Raw genomic sequence first — 15,897 nt, forward strand, 5'->3', positions numbered from 1 at the left:
AATGCTAAGCTAATGGCACTGAATTTAAAGGTAGAACATTAAATGAGAATTTTAAAGGACTTTCTTCCCCCCAAAAAATAAGGGAATAAATGGATTAGGAAAGATCTGGGATCCTATTAGTCTCAGGCGAGGAACCTTTTTAATATGTACCCAGAATTTCAGAAGGGGAAACCCCTCTCCAATCATTATACAATTTGCTGCAAAAGAGACCGGTGTTTCTCTACCTATTTTCTCTGTCAGTTGCATCCTGCAGGTGGTGAATGAAAATGGGGAAAGATTTGTGGGAGATCCATGGGAGAAAAGTGAAAAATTCATGATTGAAGAGTCTTGGTGCAATCACGTTCAGGGACATTTATGTGGTCTTGGCATGTTATCCACTTTGGGCATGGACGGGCAGTATGAGCATAACTCTGTTGCAAGGAAAAGAAAGATAAAGGACTGAAGAAATTTTACATGCAGTACCTTGTACCTTATTGAGTGTACTTCTTTCCAACAACATTGCTATCTTGTACCTGGTTTACAGGGTCAAATAACAACTTAGAAACCCAAAAAGGGTGTAGAGAGCTCTCCTCTGACACCAATCCATCCATCTGGAAGTCATCTCTCTCATGATTACTTTTCCATCTCAGAGCATTATGAAAATACATAACACTCTGGCTAAGTGACCCCACTACCATGCATAATCCGAAAAACAAATAGATTTTTGCTTGTCAAAACAGATACAATTGTGTTGGGGAGGAAATAGTTTATTGGTACGTTAGGTTACCATTGATAACTCATGTTGTTGAACAGATTCATTCCAATAGCACCACATATATATTATTAAACATGAAGGATAATTCTCTTTAGTTCACAATTTTAAAGCTATCTTAATATTTCTATTAAAATGAGTTAACATAAGTGAAGTTACAAAAAAGACTAGATTAAATTCTCTCTGTTCTTTTTGGAATGTGTGGGTTTTTCTCTACTTCAGCAAAACATCTAAAAAGATTTAGGCATTAAGCCAAAAACCTCTCTTCCATGAAGATGCTAACACTTGCATAGTCATAAGAGATACTTCATAAATTCCTGGAGGTTGGGACGGACAGATTTCTAGTTGGATGCTGGTAGGAACAGAAACTGTGTATCACTTCAGTAACAAGATGTTCATTGAGTATTTTTAACCATTACAATGCTAGTCTGGCTCCAAGCAGCTATAAAATACTAACATACAAAATATAGCTAGACATGCTAAGGCGCTGCAAAGCGGGAGCAGGACCAAATCCTTCATATTACTGACAGCGTTACTCATCATCTCCACCGCAGAGGAGCAAGAGGGCTTTCCTAAAGTCCCCAGATGTATCTTTCTGTGTATGAAACAAAGGGTTTGTCACAGTGAGTCACAACCATAAAATCTATTTAAAAAAATTAAAGTCAAGCCCAGGAAATACTCCAAGAAATGACTAAGCTCCACCCACAGAAAATCTATTTGTATGACTATGTGCTCAGGAATGAAAAGCTGATTCTCTGATTAATGTGTTAAGATCCAGATCACTGATTTAAAGAATAACAATTCCTAAAAGATTTCTAATAGAAATAATGGAGTTGGGCCACTTACCACAAGTTAGAAAGTCATTGCTTCCATTTACAAATTAATGAAAAACCATCCTACTCCAAAACAATACAAATTAAAACCTTTCACATATTGGAGGTGACCTTCCCATAACTTAGCAGGGGCCCAAATTTACTCCCATGGCAACGAAAAGGGAAGTTTTGCTACTGACTCCAGAGAACAGGAGGCTGGCTCCACTTGATAATTTCAAAAGCAATTTGACAGAGCAGAACTCAAGGACTGTAGTGTACAAAGAGAAGTGTGAGTAAGAGTTGAAAATGGAGACAATATCATTTGAAGAATACTTCTTCAAATAGTGTACTATGGAAAAGAGTTATGGGTTATATTAACAGCTTTTTACTTTAAAACCAATAAATGGAAATCCCGCAATATCTGGATGTCTCACCAACTCCCTTTTTTCCCACTTAACTGATTACATCATTGCCAAAAGGAAAGTTTTACTGCAGAGACAAAGGCAGAATGGTAAAGGGATACCAGATTGTAATTGCAGTCCAGCTCCATTCGGGGAAAAATAATGGAACAGAATCATATACAAGATAACAATCCCAATCCATTCTCTTCTATGCTAATAGCTTCTCTAAGACATGGAAAGTGAAAAGAAAGGTGCTCATACCAGGAAAGAAGTATAAAAAAAGGCAGGAAAGGAAAAAGATATGCCATCTTCTTACATATATCTACCCCACTACTGCACAAGGAAATTTAAAGTTCTCCTTTTTAGGAAATATCTCCCTTCCAAGCATTTAAGTCCTTTACAAAAATGGATTCATTCAATATTGTTCTCCAATTTTACCTACACTACAGTGAAACCTTTGTTCTCCGGCACTCTGTTAACCAGAAAACTTTAACCAGCATTGCCCCCTAGGGGGCAATTGCACACAGGCCTGGCTTGGTTTACCATGATTGGCTTAATTTTTTAATTTAAGAAGGACTAATCATCTTTACCTCAAAACAGAAATGTGAGACCAACTTCCTCACAATACAAAACTACCAATATTAAAAACTTGAGTTTTACAATTATTGTCCATTGTTTTTCCTAGACTGATGGGACCCTCAGATAACCGGAATTTTTAGATAACCAGAACGCCCTAATTCCTGAGTGTGCCGGATAACATAGGTTTTGTTATACTAAGCTTTAAAGAAATCTTATACCATATATAAATGCTATTCTCACCCAAGTATTTCTTTACCAGTGGAGAGATTTTACCTGAATCATATGATGCAAAGATTTTGCAAAATTCTTTCTAAATTCATGTCTAATGTCCAGCAGATCAATTTCACTCCTCGAAACCATGATTCTGATCAAAGTATCATCATCAGTGCCAGCTCCCTATGTGAAATGATATTTAAATATTATTTTAAAGAATCAATTTACGCTGAGCAAATATTCTGATCTAGTAAAAGTCTGAGAGTCCTCTGCAGTGTGGTTATAACTGGTAGATACACTCAACATACAGTGAGAATGTATATTGGCCCTCAAAGAACCACTGCATTTCTACCTTATTATCAGTACAAAATGTTTTGGACTATAGCAGAAGGCTTTCACATTTCAATGGGATGAACTCTGCGCCCAGAGTTTCTATGAATTTGATGATGCTCACAACTTCCAACTTCACATTCACCAATTTGTAGCTTCAGGCCATAAGTGCCCAAATAGAAGTGATTCATCTCCAAATATCAAACCATATGGTATTTGTATACTACAATCAGGAGCAGCGTCATACTGAGTGATCCCCCACTGAAAGTCTTTCACTGAAAGTTGGTGCACAAGCACAGTGATGACTAATCAAGGCATGTGACTTGATGGCCAAGTCTGAGTCATTGGCAGACATAATCCTTTCCAAAATTATCTGACTGCTCATATGATGGGTACTGTGGTAAATGTAGAGTAACTAAGCCTATTCTCTGTTTGGACAGGAATTTTCTGCTAAAAAAAATAAAAGTTTTGAGATATGTCTACTAGGGATGTGAACGGGTAACCCTTACTGGATGACGCTTACTGGATTAACCTATTCCCCGTGAGCAGCCCCCTACTCGTGGCCTGCGCCAGCCCCGGCAGCCAGCTCCCTACAGTCCCCCACCAATGATCCTGCTTAGTCAGTTAACCAGTTAAATGTTAGGTTAACAGGTTTAAACGTTAACTGATTAATCGGGATTTCACATCCCTAATGTCTACACAACAAAACCTATGTAAAGCCAAGCCTAACTAAGCTAGCTTGACCCCTGCTAGCATGCATAAAAACAGCAATTAAGACAAAGGCTTCAGAGCATGCTAGTGAGCTGAGCATGTACCCGGTGCCCATACCAGATTTGTACTAGCAGCAAAGAAGCCTGCACTACACTGTCTTCACTGCTACTGTTATGCAAGCTAGTTAGAACAGGCTAGACTGTGCACAGCTTTTGCCATGCAAATATACCCTGGGCCTACGTCTAGACTGCAAGCCTCTTTTGAAAGAGGCTTTTTCGAAAGATACTTTCGAAAAAGAGCGTCTAGACTGCAAGCAGTACTTTCGAAAAAGCAAGCCGCTTTTTCGAAAGAAAGCACCCAGGCAGTCTGGATGCTCTCTTTCGAAAAAGCCCTGTTTGCATTCAAGGACGCCTTTTTTCGAAAGAGCACTTTCGAAAAACGCGTCCTTCCTCGTGAAATGAGGTTTTCCGCCGTCGAAAGAAAAGCTGCGTTCTTTCGATTTAATTTCGAAAGAACGCGGCTGTAGTCTAGATGCAGGTGAAGTTTTTTTCGAAAAAAGGCTACTTTTTTCGAAAAAACCCTTGTGTCTGGACACAGCCTTAGTGAATTTTAGCACTGACAAATGGTGACATGTTGACAGCCCTGAAGTCTCAACTTCCTAATGATCAACACAGGCAGTGGCAATGCAAGTTTCTACAGGTGGTTCCATCAATATCCCTCAATAAGATTCAAGGGGACTCCCCTCTCCCGTCGCCCTGCTAATCCAGTCAATCCTTTAACGTTTGGTTGTGACGTGGTGGGTTTTCAGGGTACACATCTGAATGTGTTAGATGGTGGCCAGACCTGACCCCACTCTCAAATTATGCTAGGAACCAAAAAAACCCTTTTCAACCAGGGAGAAGGAGTAGAAAGCACCTTTGCTTCTTCCAGATCTGCAAGCAGCTCTAGTGTCATATAGGACTGAACCCTAAAAGAGTGACGGTATCATGACAGATTTATTAATTATATATTAGTCCATTTTTCTGCTGACGTTATTTGAAAATGGTCTCCTTACACGTTTTACAGATGTTAAATATAAAATTACCAACTTTCTATAGTCTTTTTTAAAATCAGCCTGAAGAATTTTAGAAAGAACTATATCCCTGCAACAGAAATCTAATATATGGTGGTTCAATATTCCTATAGAAAGATTTTCTATTAAATTTCACAGATTTGAAGAATATATCTTCAAAATCTCATTGTATTTGTATAGAACCCTATATTTTCATCTCATTTACATTTTAGAAGGCTTTTCTTTAAGAGCAGTAGAACAACCGAACTTTCAAAAAAAAATCCAGGTATCACCGCATGATTTCCTACAAGAAACTATTCATGCAAACATTGTATTAAAACATTTTACTTCTTGCTAAACCCACTTTAGACAAATTTTAGAAGGTATGTTTCTTCATTAAAGAAAAAGACTTATGGAGAGTCTCGTCATTACTCTACTAACTCTAATGAAAACTACCAACTGCCCATTGTCTTCACTAGGATTTTAGCTCATGTTAATAAACACACTATATCTTAATGCATCTTTTTCTCCAAGACAAGGCCTAAAAAAGAGCATGCATATCTAGCAAAAGTAGGAAAGTGGGAAGAAATGAGGTGGGGGGAAGGAGCAAGTGAATGAAAGAATCAGTAAAATCAGATTGGTGTTTAAGAATATTTTTGGCAGCTTCTCTTTACTTCTCAAACATGGGATGCAATTCAAAAAGTCATTTGAATGAGGCACTAGAATTTTACTTTATAGAGTTGGGATACGTGTCTACAAATGGTCTTTTTTTTTTTTTTTTTTAAATAGAGAGAGAGAGATCCACATTGCAATCTGCAGAATTTACCACATTGCCTTTGATCATCCTCATGTTCAAAATATATCTGTCACCTGCAGGAACTACAGCTTCCAGTAGTTGTTCCATTTTCAGGCCAGCAGAAGGCTCAGAGTAAGACCAAGCATGGCATGCTGGGATACAGACCATCTCCAATGGTAGTGTTTCCAAACTAAAGATTACAGTGCATAACATACTGTCTATTTTATGTAAATTAGTCACAGCTTTGTAAAGTTTGGATGAATTTAAGCTAGTCCCTCTCTTCTTTTCTTAGGAGTACAAAGGATGAGAGGGGAGGGGAAAGGGGAGGGAGAGAGAGAGAGAGAGATGTTGCTTGGAGGAGAAAAAAGGGTCACATGGAAAATAAGTACTTACCTTCATAGCATAAAAGAGAGATTCGGCAAAATAACCAGGTACACTTCGGACACATTTCACTGAGAAAATGAACCATTAATAATAATCAGTTTTTATTGAACACGTATGACAATCTGAAGGGAGGTAAGTATGTTGACTTTCACATTACACAGTAAATACAAGTTTAAATTCTGGGATAGAAACTTTGTCACTCTCTTTCCCAATGCCTCCCTGCTTCATTTGCGTGGGTTTATGTCCTGGCTCATTGATTCCCAAACAAGAACTATTAATTTACACCTACTGCTAGTCCTATTTAGGATCTAAAAGATAGAATGCAGCATATTTCATCAACAATACAGAGCCTGCAAGCAAAAAACCCTCAAGTTGCAAACTAGCCCAAGCAAGTGAAGACAGAATTTGGTCCCACAATTAGATATTAGTTAACAGTGTTTTGCATGTCACATAGCTGAACAGAATCCACTTAATTCACAAATAGACGATAACTAGAGGAAAAGCTTATTTACTAAATAAAAATTAAGATTTCAAATGAGTTACTACATAAGAGGGCATACATTTTACACCCTTCAAAATCAACAATGAAAACAACATTTTTTTTAGCCAGGGACTAACTAAATAAAACCTTTTTTGGAATTCCTGCATCTTAGATTATTTAAATAGCATTATAAAATTAGACTTCAGGTGAATTTCCAAGGTAAGTCAGAATGGCAACAATAAATAGTAATTTCATCCCTTGTACTATTGGAGATTTTAGAATTCAGGTCACTGGCTTGATAATACAGGTGTCAACTTAACTCAGATTGTTGATCAGGTTACTCAGCACTGTCTCAACCCCTTTAAAAGGAACTGCCAAGTCATCTTTTCAGAGCTCACATTATAGAATCTATAAATAATGTAGCAGGAGTAAAACTTAATTACCAATTGCCAGAAGCAACTTCTCCAGATCCCCAGAGGTTTCACGGTCAATGGTTTCTTCAATTTGAAAGCCAGAGATCGTCATGTATTTGTCAAAAACTGAAACACCAAGGACAAGTACATACTAATTATGCGTACAGAAACATTGCTTCTCCTCTCACTGTCCCTCAGTGCATGCTATTTTCATCCAAGAACAATATATTATCCACTGCTCAAACCCATTCTCCAGACACTCTTCCCCTGCCTTATTTTAGAATATTTTCCCTAGCAGACTAATTATACAGTACAATTCCTCAGGGAAGAGGATATTCTGTAGTCTCCCAAGGCCCATGAGTGCAGTCTACAGTCTGGCTGGCATAAGTAGTGTATTTAAACAAGAATAACATTAACACCATCTTAAATAAATAAGATACCTCACCTACCTAACAAAGCTCTCATCTATGCGGGATTATGTGGAACATTCGGCATTTTAACTCAATCAAGCTGTACCATCAAATCTGACAACTTTACACAGATATGAGAAAGCCTCCCCATCCTACCCCTCAATCCAGCACCCAGTTTGAACTGGAAGCTAGAAATTCAGGACTTCTGGTCTTATCTCTACTAACCACTGCTTATATTAGGGATGTTAAAACATATTTAAGTAACCCTGGAACTGCTAAAAACGTCAGTGGTTGCATATAAACTGGTGTGTTTGGGGAGCCCTCTTTAAAGCCAGCTTCCCAGGTGTACCAGCTCTGCCTGTCTCCCCGTGCTGCTACCTCTGTAACAGAGCCAGTAGCATGGAGGGGTGGGGAGACAGGCAGCTTCCCGAATGCACCGGAAGCCTACATGTAACCATGCACATTACAGCAATGAGCCCAGGTTTGAAGGCAATCAAGCCCCCACTACCTTACAGACAAATTAACAAAGGAGACTGCACAAATTCAGAAGTTATCCATAGAAATGGGAGTAGAACCCAGATTTAATATGGCAAACAAATTATATTCACCCAGCCACTCTGCCTTTTAGATTCAACGTGTCAAACGTGTGCAGGCTGGTACATTTAGTTATTATCCTGACTCCTATCTCAAAGTGAAGGATAGAACAAATAGCTGTGTAAACCAATGGCTAAGGTCTTCAGTGGCTGGTTCACAGAAAATTCTTTTAATCCCAACATCTAACACAGGCTTTTTGTTACTCTTTCTAGCTAAGGGCTGTTTTGGTTTCTAGAGATGACTCACCCTAAAGAGAGAAAGCATAAGTAACAGCGCAAGACAAAAAAAGTGAAAATAGACCAGGGTGTAAGAAACAACAAGAAGTGAAGTAAGTAACAGCCAGGAAATGTCCCTTCATGTTGTGGTGCCTTCTGAAAAGGTCGGTATTCTGCCTAATACCCACAGGCTTAATTTCAAGCATGCGAGAAGTGCCACTGGAGCACCATTCAAATTAAACATGTTTAAAATGCTTATTATAATTTGGAATGCCATATAAACAAAAGAACTGGTCTCAGGTTAGAAGACATTCACAAAATTCCTATCATTTTGCAAATCCTTTGAACAGAAAAGAATCATCAGGTAAAACCTTCCACTCAAACATGGAAGGGTGTGATAGAGCTGAGCTGAGCTGGAGGACAGCTGGACTGTGTGTTACTGGTTTCACCTGAAAAAGAGCTACAAAGTGTGTTTCCCCATCTTAATTCATCCCCACTCAAACGTGTTTCCCCATCTTAATTCGTACCAGAATTTGGTAAAACATATGTAATATACTCAGAAGATGCTGGGTCGGAGGGGAAGCTACAGCATGTGGGGGCTGGGAGAAAACAAATACATTAAAAAAGCCCTTTATCCCATAAAAAGGCTGATCTCCGTCACATGATTCATTAGGGAAAATAAGCACCACACACTTTGATGCTCTTTTTCAGGTGAAACCAGTAACACACAGTCCAGCTGTTCTCCTCAGATCTATCACACCCTTCCTCCAAACGAGAGGTTTTCACTGCTATTTTCTAAGACCATGCCTACACCATCATTTATATCAGCAAAGGTTTTGACGCTCAGGGTATGAAAACACCCTCCACAAAGTAACATAACTTTTGCCAATATAAGCACTCATGTGCACAGCGATACGGCAACAGGAGATGCTCCCTTGTGGACATAGCTACTGCTTCTCATTCAGCTGGTTTTATTATATTAACAAGTGAGCTCTTTCCCATCAGCATAATGTGCCTACACAAACACTCTTACAGTGCCATTGCTGTATCGGAACAGCTGTGCTGTTGTAAGCTTGTAAATGAAGAAATGGCCTAGGAGGAAACCACTTGGAGGACACAAAGAGAAATCACTTAAGTAGGGTTGCTAGATGTCCGGTATTGGCCCAGACAGTCCAGTATTTGCAGCCTGTCCATTTAAAAAAAACAAAACAAAAAAACCAGAAAATACCGGACATGTAAAATGTCCGGTATTTTCTGTTTTTCTTGGACGGAAGGCTGCTTGAGACAATCTTCCTCTGCTGCATCTGGCAGGGGTGGCGGAGCGTGGAGCATGGGAATTTAAATGTGCATTGCATCTTTTTTTTTTGGCTGGGTCCCCTCCCCCCCCCGCTTTTTTTCCCCCCCTCAACAACTGTGGGTCTCCTCATGTTCGGTATTTTTTGTGAAAGTATCTGGCAACCCTACACTTAAGAAGTGGAGTAAAAGCTAGGGAGTTACAAAGGCACCGAACCATTCCCAAGATCAGGGAGCCAGAACCAGTTTGTTCATAGATCCTCCTTTGTGCACTGCAACCAACATGTATTAGGCACAGCTGAGATTCTCGGTTTTCAGCTCTAGTTGCACCATTTCACCTACCTTTCCTTAGATGAGACACACTGCGAGTCCCCAAGATGGTGATGAACTTTTCTTCGTCTGTTCCCCATTTCAGCTCTCCAGCCTTAAACAAGGCCTGTCATAATTTCAAGAAACCAAAACAAAGTTAATTATTTCTTCACACATTCACTTAGAGGACTCCACACTCTATAATAATTGCAGTGGGAGGGAAGGAACCGTGAGTGACATCTCCCAAATATTTAAGAAAAAAATGGATATGCCGTATCCATTTGGATACAAGTTCCATCATTGCTACAGATATGTCTTGCCATCATCCTTCATCATTACCTCTCCTTTCCCTTAGTCCCAGATTATGCCATATGAGTGATAGTCCAACCTGTTCATGCCCTGAGATATACGGCACATGTACAGTAGTAGTCTTGCTTCATATAAAACATGAGGTACTCTGTTAGCAAATATATTTTAGAAATATTCCCTCCCTCTTTAAAAAAAAAAAAAAAAAAGATGATGACAGAGTCTTCAGCCATGATGCAATCGATGAGCTAATTTCTACTTGGCTCCACACTTCTTAAGCTTTACAAAGTAGCAACTTGCTGAAGTTAACGAGGGCAAAATATATATAGCAGCAGAAGGCTAGACTGCTGTTCTGGTAAGGAAGCCAGTACCTAACCAGCACTTCATTGAGCACCATCAAAATATACACATGCCACCCCACAGGTATTTTGGACAGCGTGTTTTTCTTGACTTTCCAATCTAAAGCACACACACGGAAGTTCCTGGACGCAAATTTAGCAAGCTCTCATATACTTCCTCTGCCTGTGTTATATATTCTTGACCTTATTTAAGACCTAGGGACAGATCTCCAGAGACCTGTGCATCCTTAGCACTGCTTCTAGCCTCTGGAATGCATATCTTCATTTAGGTTTCTATATTTTAATTATATAATCTCTCTATATCAGGGTTTCCCAATCTATGGGTCGGGACCCAAATATGGGTCACCATTGCATTTCAAAAGGGTCAGTAAGTGTCTCCCCAGGTGGCTCTGCCCTCCCTCCTCCCCCGTTTTTTAATTGCCTTGGGTCACCAAGTCTTCCTGAATTGTCAGAATGGGTCCCCATCTGAAAAGGGTTAGAATTATGGGGAGAATACAAGTAGCATCCATTACATTCCTTTATGGAAGTATGAAAGGTTCATTCCTTAAGATGGTTTGGCAAGTGTCTCTTTACAACCCAGTTATAGCCAGAAGCAAAAGATAGTTCAGTTACCACAACTGTACTCTCAAAGGATGCTGTGATATTTACATTAAAATCTAGACAGTCCTGAACTTGGAGGCTAACTGCATTACTATGTTAAAAGTTTAACCTGCAGTGTTATAGGGAACTGACTCAGTGTTACATTCATAGAATGATTCACCTGCATAATATGCAACACAATTAACAGTGTCTGATTTTTTTCCAATTTAAGAGAATTCAAGAATTTTACTCCTCCTTTACTAGTGTGAGACTGCATAGTTGCATGCATTTGCAGATTGTTCCAAACTCCCTCACCCCGACTGACTGTGGCATACTGAGGACTGTGTTAAAAATGCATGGTATCATTTACGAGAAAGGGGGAGGGAGAAGGAGAAGTCCTGTTATTGCCTGCAGGCTAGCTGGCTCTGGGGTGAAGTGTGTGATCTGTAATGAGACACTTTAAAGTGAGGTAACTTGCTGCAGCTTGAGAGCGGCTTGTTTTCTCTGTTTTGTGGTTCTTGTGAGGTATCGTAGGAATTCTAAGAAATAAAGTAGTGTCACATGAAGCCTTCCAGCAAGCGCATTTATGCTTTTAAATCTAACTTTGTGTGTAAACTCTGATCATAACACTGACCACAGCTAAATCAACATAAGGCACTCAAACTGACTGAAGAGTGACCACACAAGGAGGTTACGCTGATTTCACTCCAGCTGTTCCTAAACCAATGATTTTTATTATTTGTCTCATGTTAGCACATAGCCCATTCTGCTCAGTGCTGTACACACAGAGAACATTACATTTAGTTTAGTTTTAGATTAACATCTAGACTGACTTAAGACAGTACTTGTTGGAGTGTGGCGAAGTCCTCACAGAAGAGCAGCTGCTGGCCTACCCTCAGAGAAGCCAAATGAAGTCTATTTACTGAGGCCAGAAGTGTACTACCTTCCTGGGCTAAATGTATCAGTTTAGAGGCAAAACCTGATAAATTCAACAGATAGGGAGACAGTTACTAAACTAACTAGACTAACAGCCGATCTCTGATCTCTTCAGGGCTGATCCTGAAGCTCAGTAGATGGAGATGGAGGCTTGCTGGATTCTACCACTCCACATCAGAGGTGGAAACAGAAGTGGAAGAGCAAGTACAGGTTGGACCTCTCTGGTCTTGCAAATGAGGGAATTTGCTGGACCAAAGGAGGTCCCCTGCTACCGGCTCCCAAGACCACCTTCCCTCCCCGCTACTGGCCCCAGCTGCCCCCACTGCTGGGCAGCTGTGTCCCCAGCCCCAGCCCTGCTATCAGGGCTGCCACATTGCCAGTCTTGCTACTTTAGCTGCTGCAGCCCCTGCTGCGCTACCAGGGCTCTGGCGCCAGCCCCATGGGGCTCCAAGCTGCCAGCCCTCTTGCCACTGGGGCTCTCAGCCAGGACTGCCAGGACCACGAGTGTTCCTGGACCAATCAGACCATGGATGTTGCCAGATGAGGGAGTCCCTGTTTTGGGAGGTCTAGCCTGGATATATTGCCAGTTCTTCTATTAATCTTATATCAAACCTCTAGCAAGAGAGTATTATATTGATCTTGTACTTTCCTTTTCCTTCTTGTCTCCTTTTCTGAATAGTCTTTATTTTCATTCACCTAGGCCCAAACCCTGCATGAGAAAGTTTTCAGCCCAAAGCTATCTGAAACAGCCAAGATACAACATACATTAAATGAACTCTGCAGCCAAACTGCTCAGAACCTGACCACCACTATAACTAACAACAAAGCCAATTGAAATGGCACCGCTGAGCACATCAAAATTACTATACTGCTATATAGAGCTATGGAAAATATTAGTCAACTGCAGTATTTCACTCCCTGGAAAAATATTCAGTCATATATGCAATGGGAGTTCTGGGACTTCCATGTAGTTACAATAAAGCAACATATTTGGTCCATTTACTCATTTGAGAGCTCCACCTTCTTTTGAATCATCCTTAAACATGAGCAGTGCTAATGTGTTATGTAGCATAGGTCCTACACAAGTCTTTCATGTAAGTTTGGGCTGTATCAGAACATCAGATCTTAAAGAATGAATCTGAATGTCCCCAAATTCTTTAGATGATGGGCTCCAGAATATCTAATGATAAAAATGTCTATTTCCTCTCAGAAATCTATAATGCTCCCATTGCCATACTATTTATATTTCTCATTTTATACCTGACAAAACCAGGATGGGGAGAAGGAAACGCAGAGGGGGAAGTGTCCTAGAACTTGTGCTTGGAATCTGGATCTTGAATGTTGCAGCTTCTCTGTTTTCACAACATTTACAACAGAAAGGAATCAACAAAACAAGTATCTCTCCAAAACCTAAGTCTCTCTCACATCTGGGCCCCACTTGTGAACCTATTTTATTTGTATGTAAACTTATAAGAAGCCAAATGAAACACACTACGAAAAATTTTTTCACCTACCTGAGCATCCTGCTCAACCAGACCCTCATCGATTCTTCCATCAGGGTCTCTATTAGCCTAAAATAATATCCAATGCCAAGAAAAAAAGGGAGTTACGCTGATACAATTAGTCCAACATAATTAGCATAAGATTCAATGTAAAATCATCAACATCTGTTTTTCTGCAATCTTATTTCCCTTCCCTCGACAATTAAATATTCTGCCCCCTCAATTATAATCAAAAATATATGTTATCTAGCAGCGTGTTGAGAACATCATTACAAATGGGGGTTACAGTTGTCACAGACCAGTGCAGAACTGGATCCTTAAAACTGAGCCACCATAACTTCCAATCTATTCACTGCGATCACTCCTACATCCTGCTACAGCCCCTTCAGGCAGCTCTAGTATAGACTAACTTCCTTGGTTTGAATACTATACCAATCTCCAAGATTTACGTCCATGGGCGTATGAAAATAATTCAGAATGGGCTCTTTGTAAAACAGATATAACTTCTGAGTTATCCTTTATGACATAAGCAAATGCTGCCCTGATTTCTGCAGTCTATTACTCCAATCTGACAGATGCTCGCTCACACACACACACACACACACACACACACACACACACACACACACAATGAAGACTTACCTGAACAAGGACGACTAGCATCCTCTGATAGTAACCTGTTGTGTCTCCTGTGACATGATCTTCTAAGTTGGACTCATATTCTGCAAGAGAAAGTCACCTTACAGAATCTCAGCTCTTTCTAGTGGAAGGAAGGGATACTCTCACTGGTCCTCAATAAGGATGAAGCGATCAGTTGACTAGTTGACTACTTGCATTTCCCCCACTCTTCCTGCCTCTGTATCAGAAGCAGTGGGGGTGGGGAGGGAAGCAGGAACCGATGATGGGGGGAGCAGACTTAAAAACCAGCAACCCCCAGCACCATCTCTGTGGTGCCCCCTCCTCCTCCACACCTCTGCTGCCAAGAGGGTTATTTTGTGGGTTGCAGTAGGTATGTAAGCAAGTAGTCGATACAGAGGCAGCAAGGAGTGGGAGGATGCGAGTAGTTGACTACTCACTTACATCCCTACTCCAGCCCACAAAATAAAATTCTACATCCCGTGGAGTAGCCCCTGTCTGCAGAGGGTTCCCGGGGGGGAGCTGGGACCCCCACGGACAGTGGCTACTGCCAGGCCGGCTCTTACTATGTTTAAAATGCAGAGCTACAGTGGTCTTGGACCCGGTGTGAGCTAGGCTGAGCCGAGCTTCCTCAGTCCCAGCTCCCACCGGGTCTGAGTCCAGGACCTACTACTGCTGTGGCTCTGCATTTGAAATGCAGTAAGAGCCTCCTGGCTCTTTAAATTACTACATTTAAAATGCAGAGCTGAAGCGGGGGTAGCTCCGAGAACTGGCGCAAGCCAGGACAGGGGGCCTTCCCTTATCGACTACACGATTAGCCAATTACCTGATTCTTAACATTCTTAGTTCCCAAGAGACAGAGAAAGTTGAAGGTTCACCTAAGCTGATTATCATAATCTGTCTAATCAGTCTAAAGGAGCCTCATACGGAAATGCTATGTGCTATCATCATTTATATTTACATAACCCAACAGCAATGAGGCAGAAGGGACAATCTGGCCTTCTCCAGGACCAAACAGGAACGAGGAATTCTGCACTAGGAGGGAGCCTGGGGTCTCATTCAGATATGAAACATTCCCTCCAATACAGGAGCCTGCATATGTATACAGCTAATTTAGCCATTTGCCTTTGTTTTTAGGAAGTCCCCCTAACCAGGGAAGGAAAAGGTTTATCCCTACCAATCAAAGGAAGAGCCACTTGCAGATGGGAGACCTATCACTCATATTGGGGTTGCTGTGTGGCTCATCCCACCCATCGAAACATATGCACAGGATAGAGAAAGAGATGCATTGACTTTAGCATGAAGACCCTTAGGGTATGTTTACCTTTGCACTTGATCCAACAAAACTCGTCTTTCATGGGTGCTTAAACCCCCACCCCTTCATGAATGACAAAGTTTTGCTGCAGCAAGTGAGAGAGTGAATGCTGCTTTGTCGGCAGCAGTACTCTCCTGCAGACAAAATGAAACCCCCTCATAGGGGGAAGAAGTACTTTCTTGGCTGAGCCAGGTTGCCTGCCCAGCTAGCAGCAGCCCCTTTCCGCAGGAGTCCCAGCAGGGAGTTGGGATCACAGCACCCTCTGACCATGGTGAGTCTGGGCCCACCGTGGCAGATGCCTCACCCTCCCTCCCCCATGCTGCTGCCTTTGATTGACGGAGAGAGAGGGGGCAGGCAGCACCACAGAGATGGTGCTGAGGGGGAAAAAAAAAAAAAAAAAAAAAAAAAAAAACTTTTAAACCAGCTCGCCCCCGCCCCCAGCACTGGCTCCTGCTTCCCTCTTCTTCCTCCTCCTCCCTCTCCCCCCCCCCCCCCCCGCTGCCTCTGATACAGGATAAGAG

General features: G+C 41.2%; 1 protein-coding gene across 2 annotated transcripts in view; it reads right to left on the reverse strand.

The window, feature by feature from the left end:
- Positions 1-725: 725 nt before the first annotated feature.
- The window catches only part of ANXA5 (annexin A5), a 29,482-nt gene continuing 14,310 nt past the window's right edge, over positions 726-15,897 (reverse strand). For both annotated transcript variants that reach the window (XM_006125587.4, XM_006125588.4), the window contains 7 exons: positions 14,068-14,147; positions 13,438-13,494; positions 9,777-9,870; positions 6,953-7,048; positions 6,038-6,096; positions 2,817-2,939; positions 726-1,346 (listed from right to left, as the gene is read on the reverse strand). In XM_006125587.4, coding sequence (XP_006125649.1) covers positions 1,284-1,346; positions 2,817-2,939; positions 6,038-6,096; positions 6,953-7,048; positions 9,777-9,870; positions 13,438-13,494; positions 14,068-14,147 — 572 coding nt within the window. In that variant the 3' untranslated portion in view covers positions 726-1,283. The remainder of the gene's footprint in view (positions 1,347-2,816; positions 2,940-6,037; positions 6,097-6,952; positions 7,049-9,776; positions 9,871-13,437; positions 13,495-14,067; positions 14,148-15,897) is intronic.

Source organism: Pelodiscus sinensis, chromosome 5 (genome assembly GCF_049634645.1).
Source record: "Pelodiscus sinensis isolate JC-2024 chromosome 5, ASM4963464v1, whole genome shotgun sequence".
Classification (NCBI taxonomy): Eukaryota; Metazoa; Chordata; order Testudines; family Trionychidae; genus Pelodiscus; species Pelodiscus sinensis.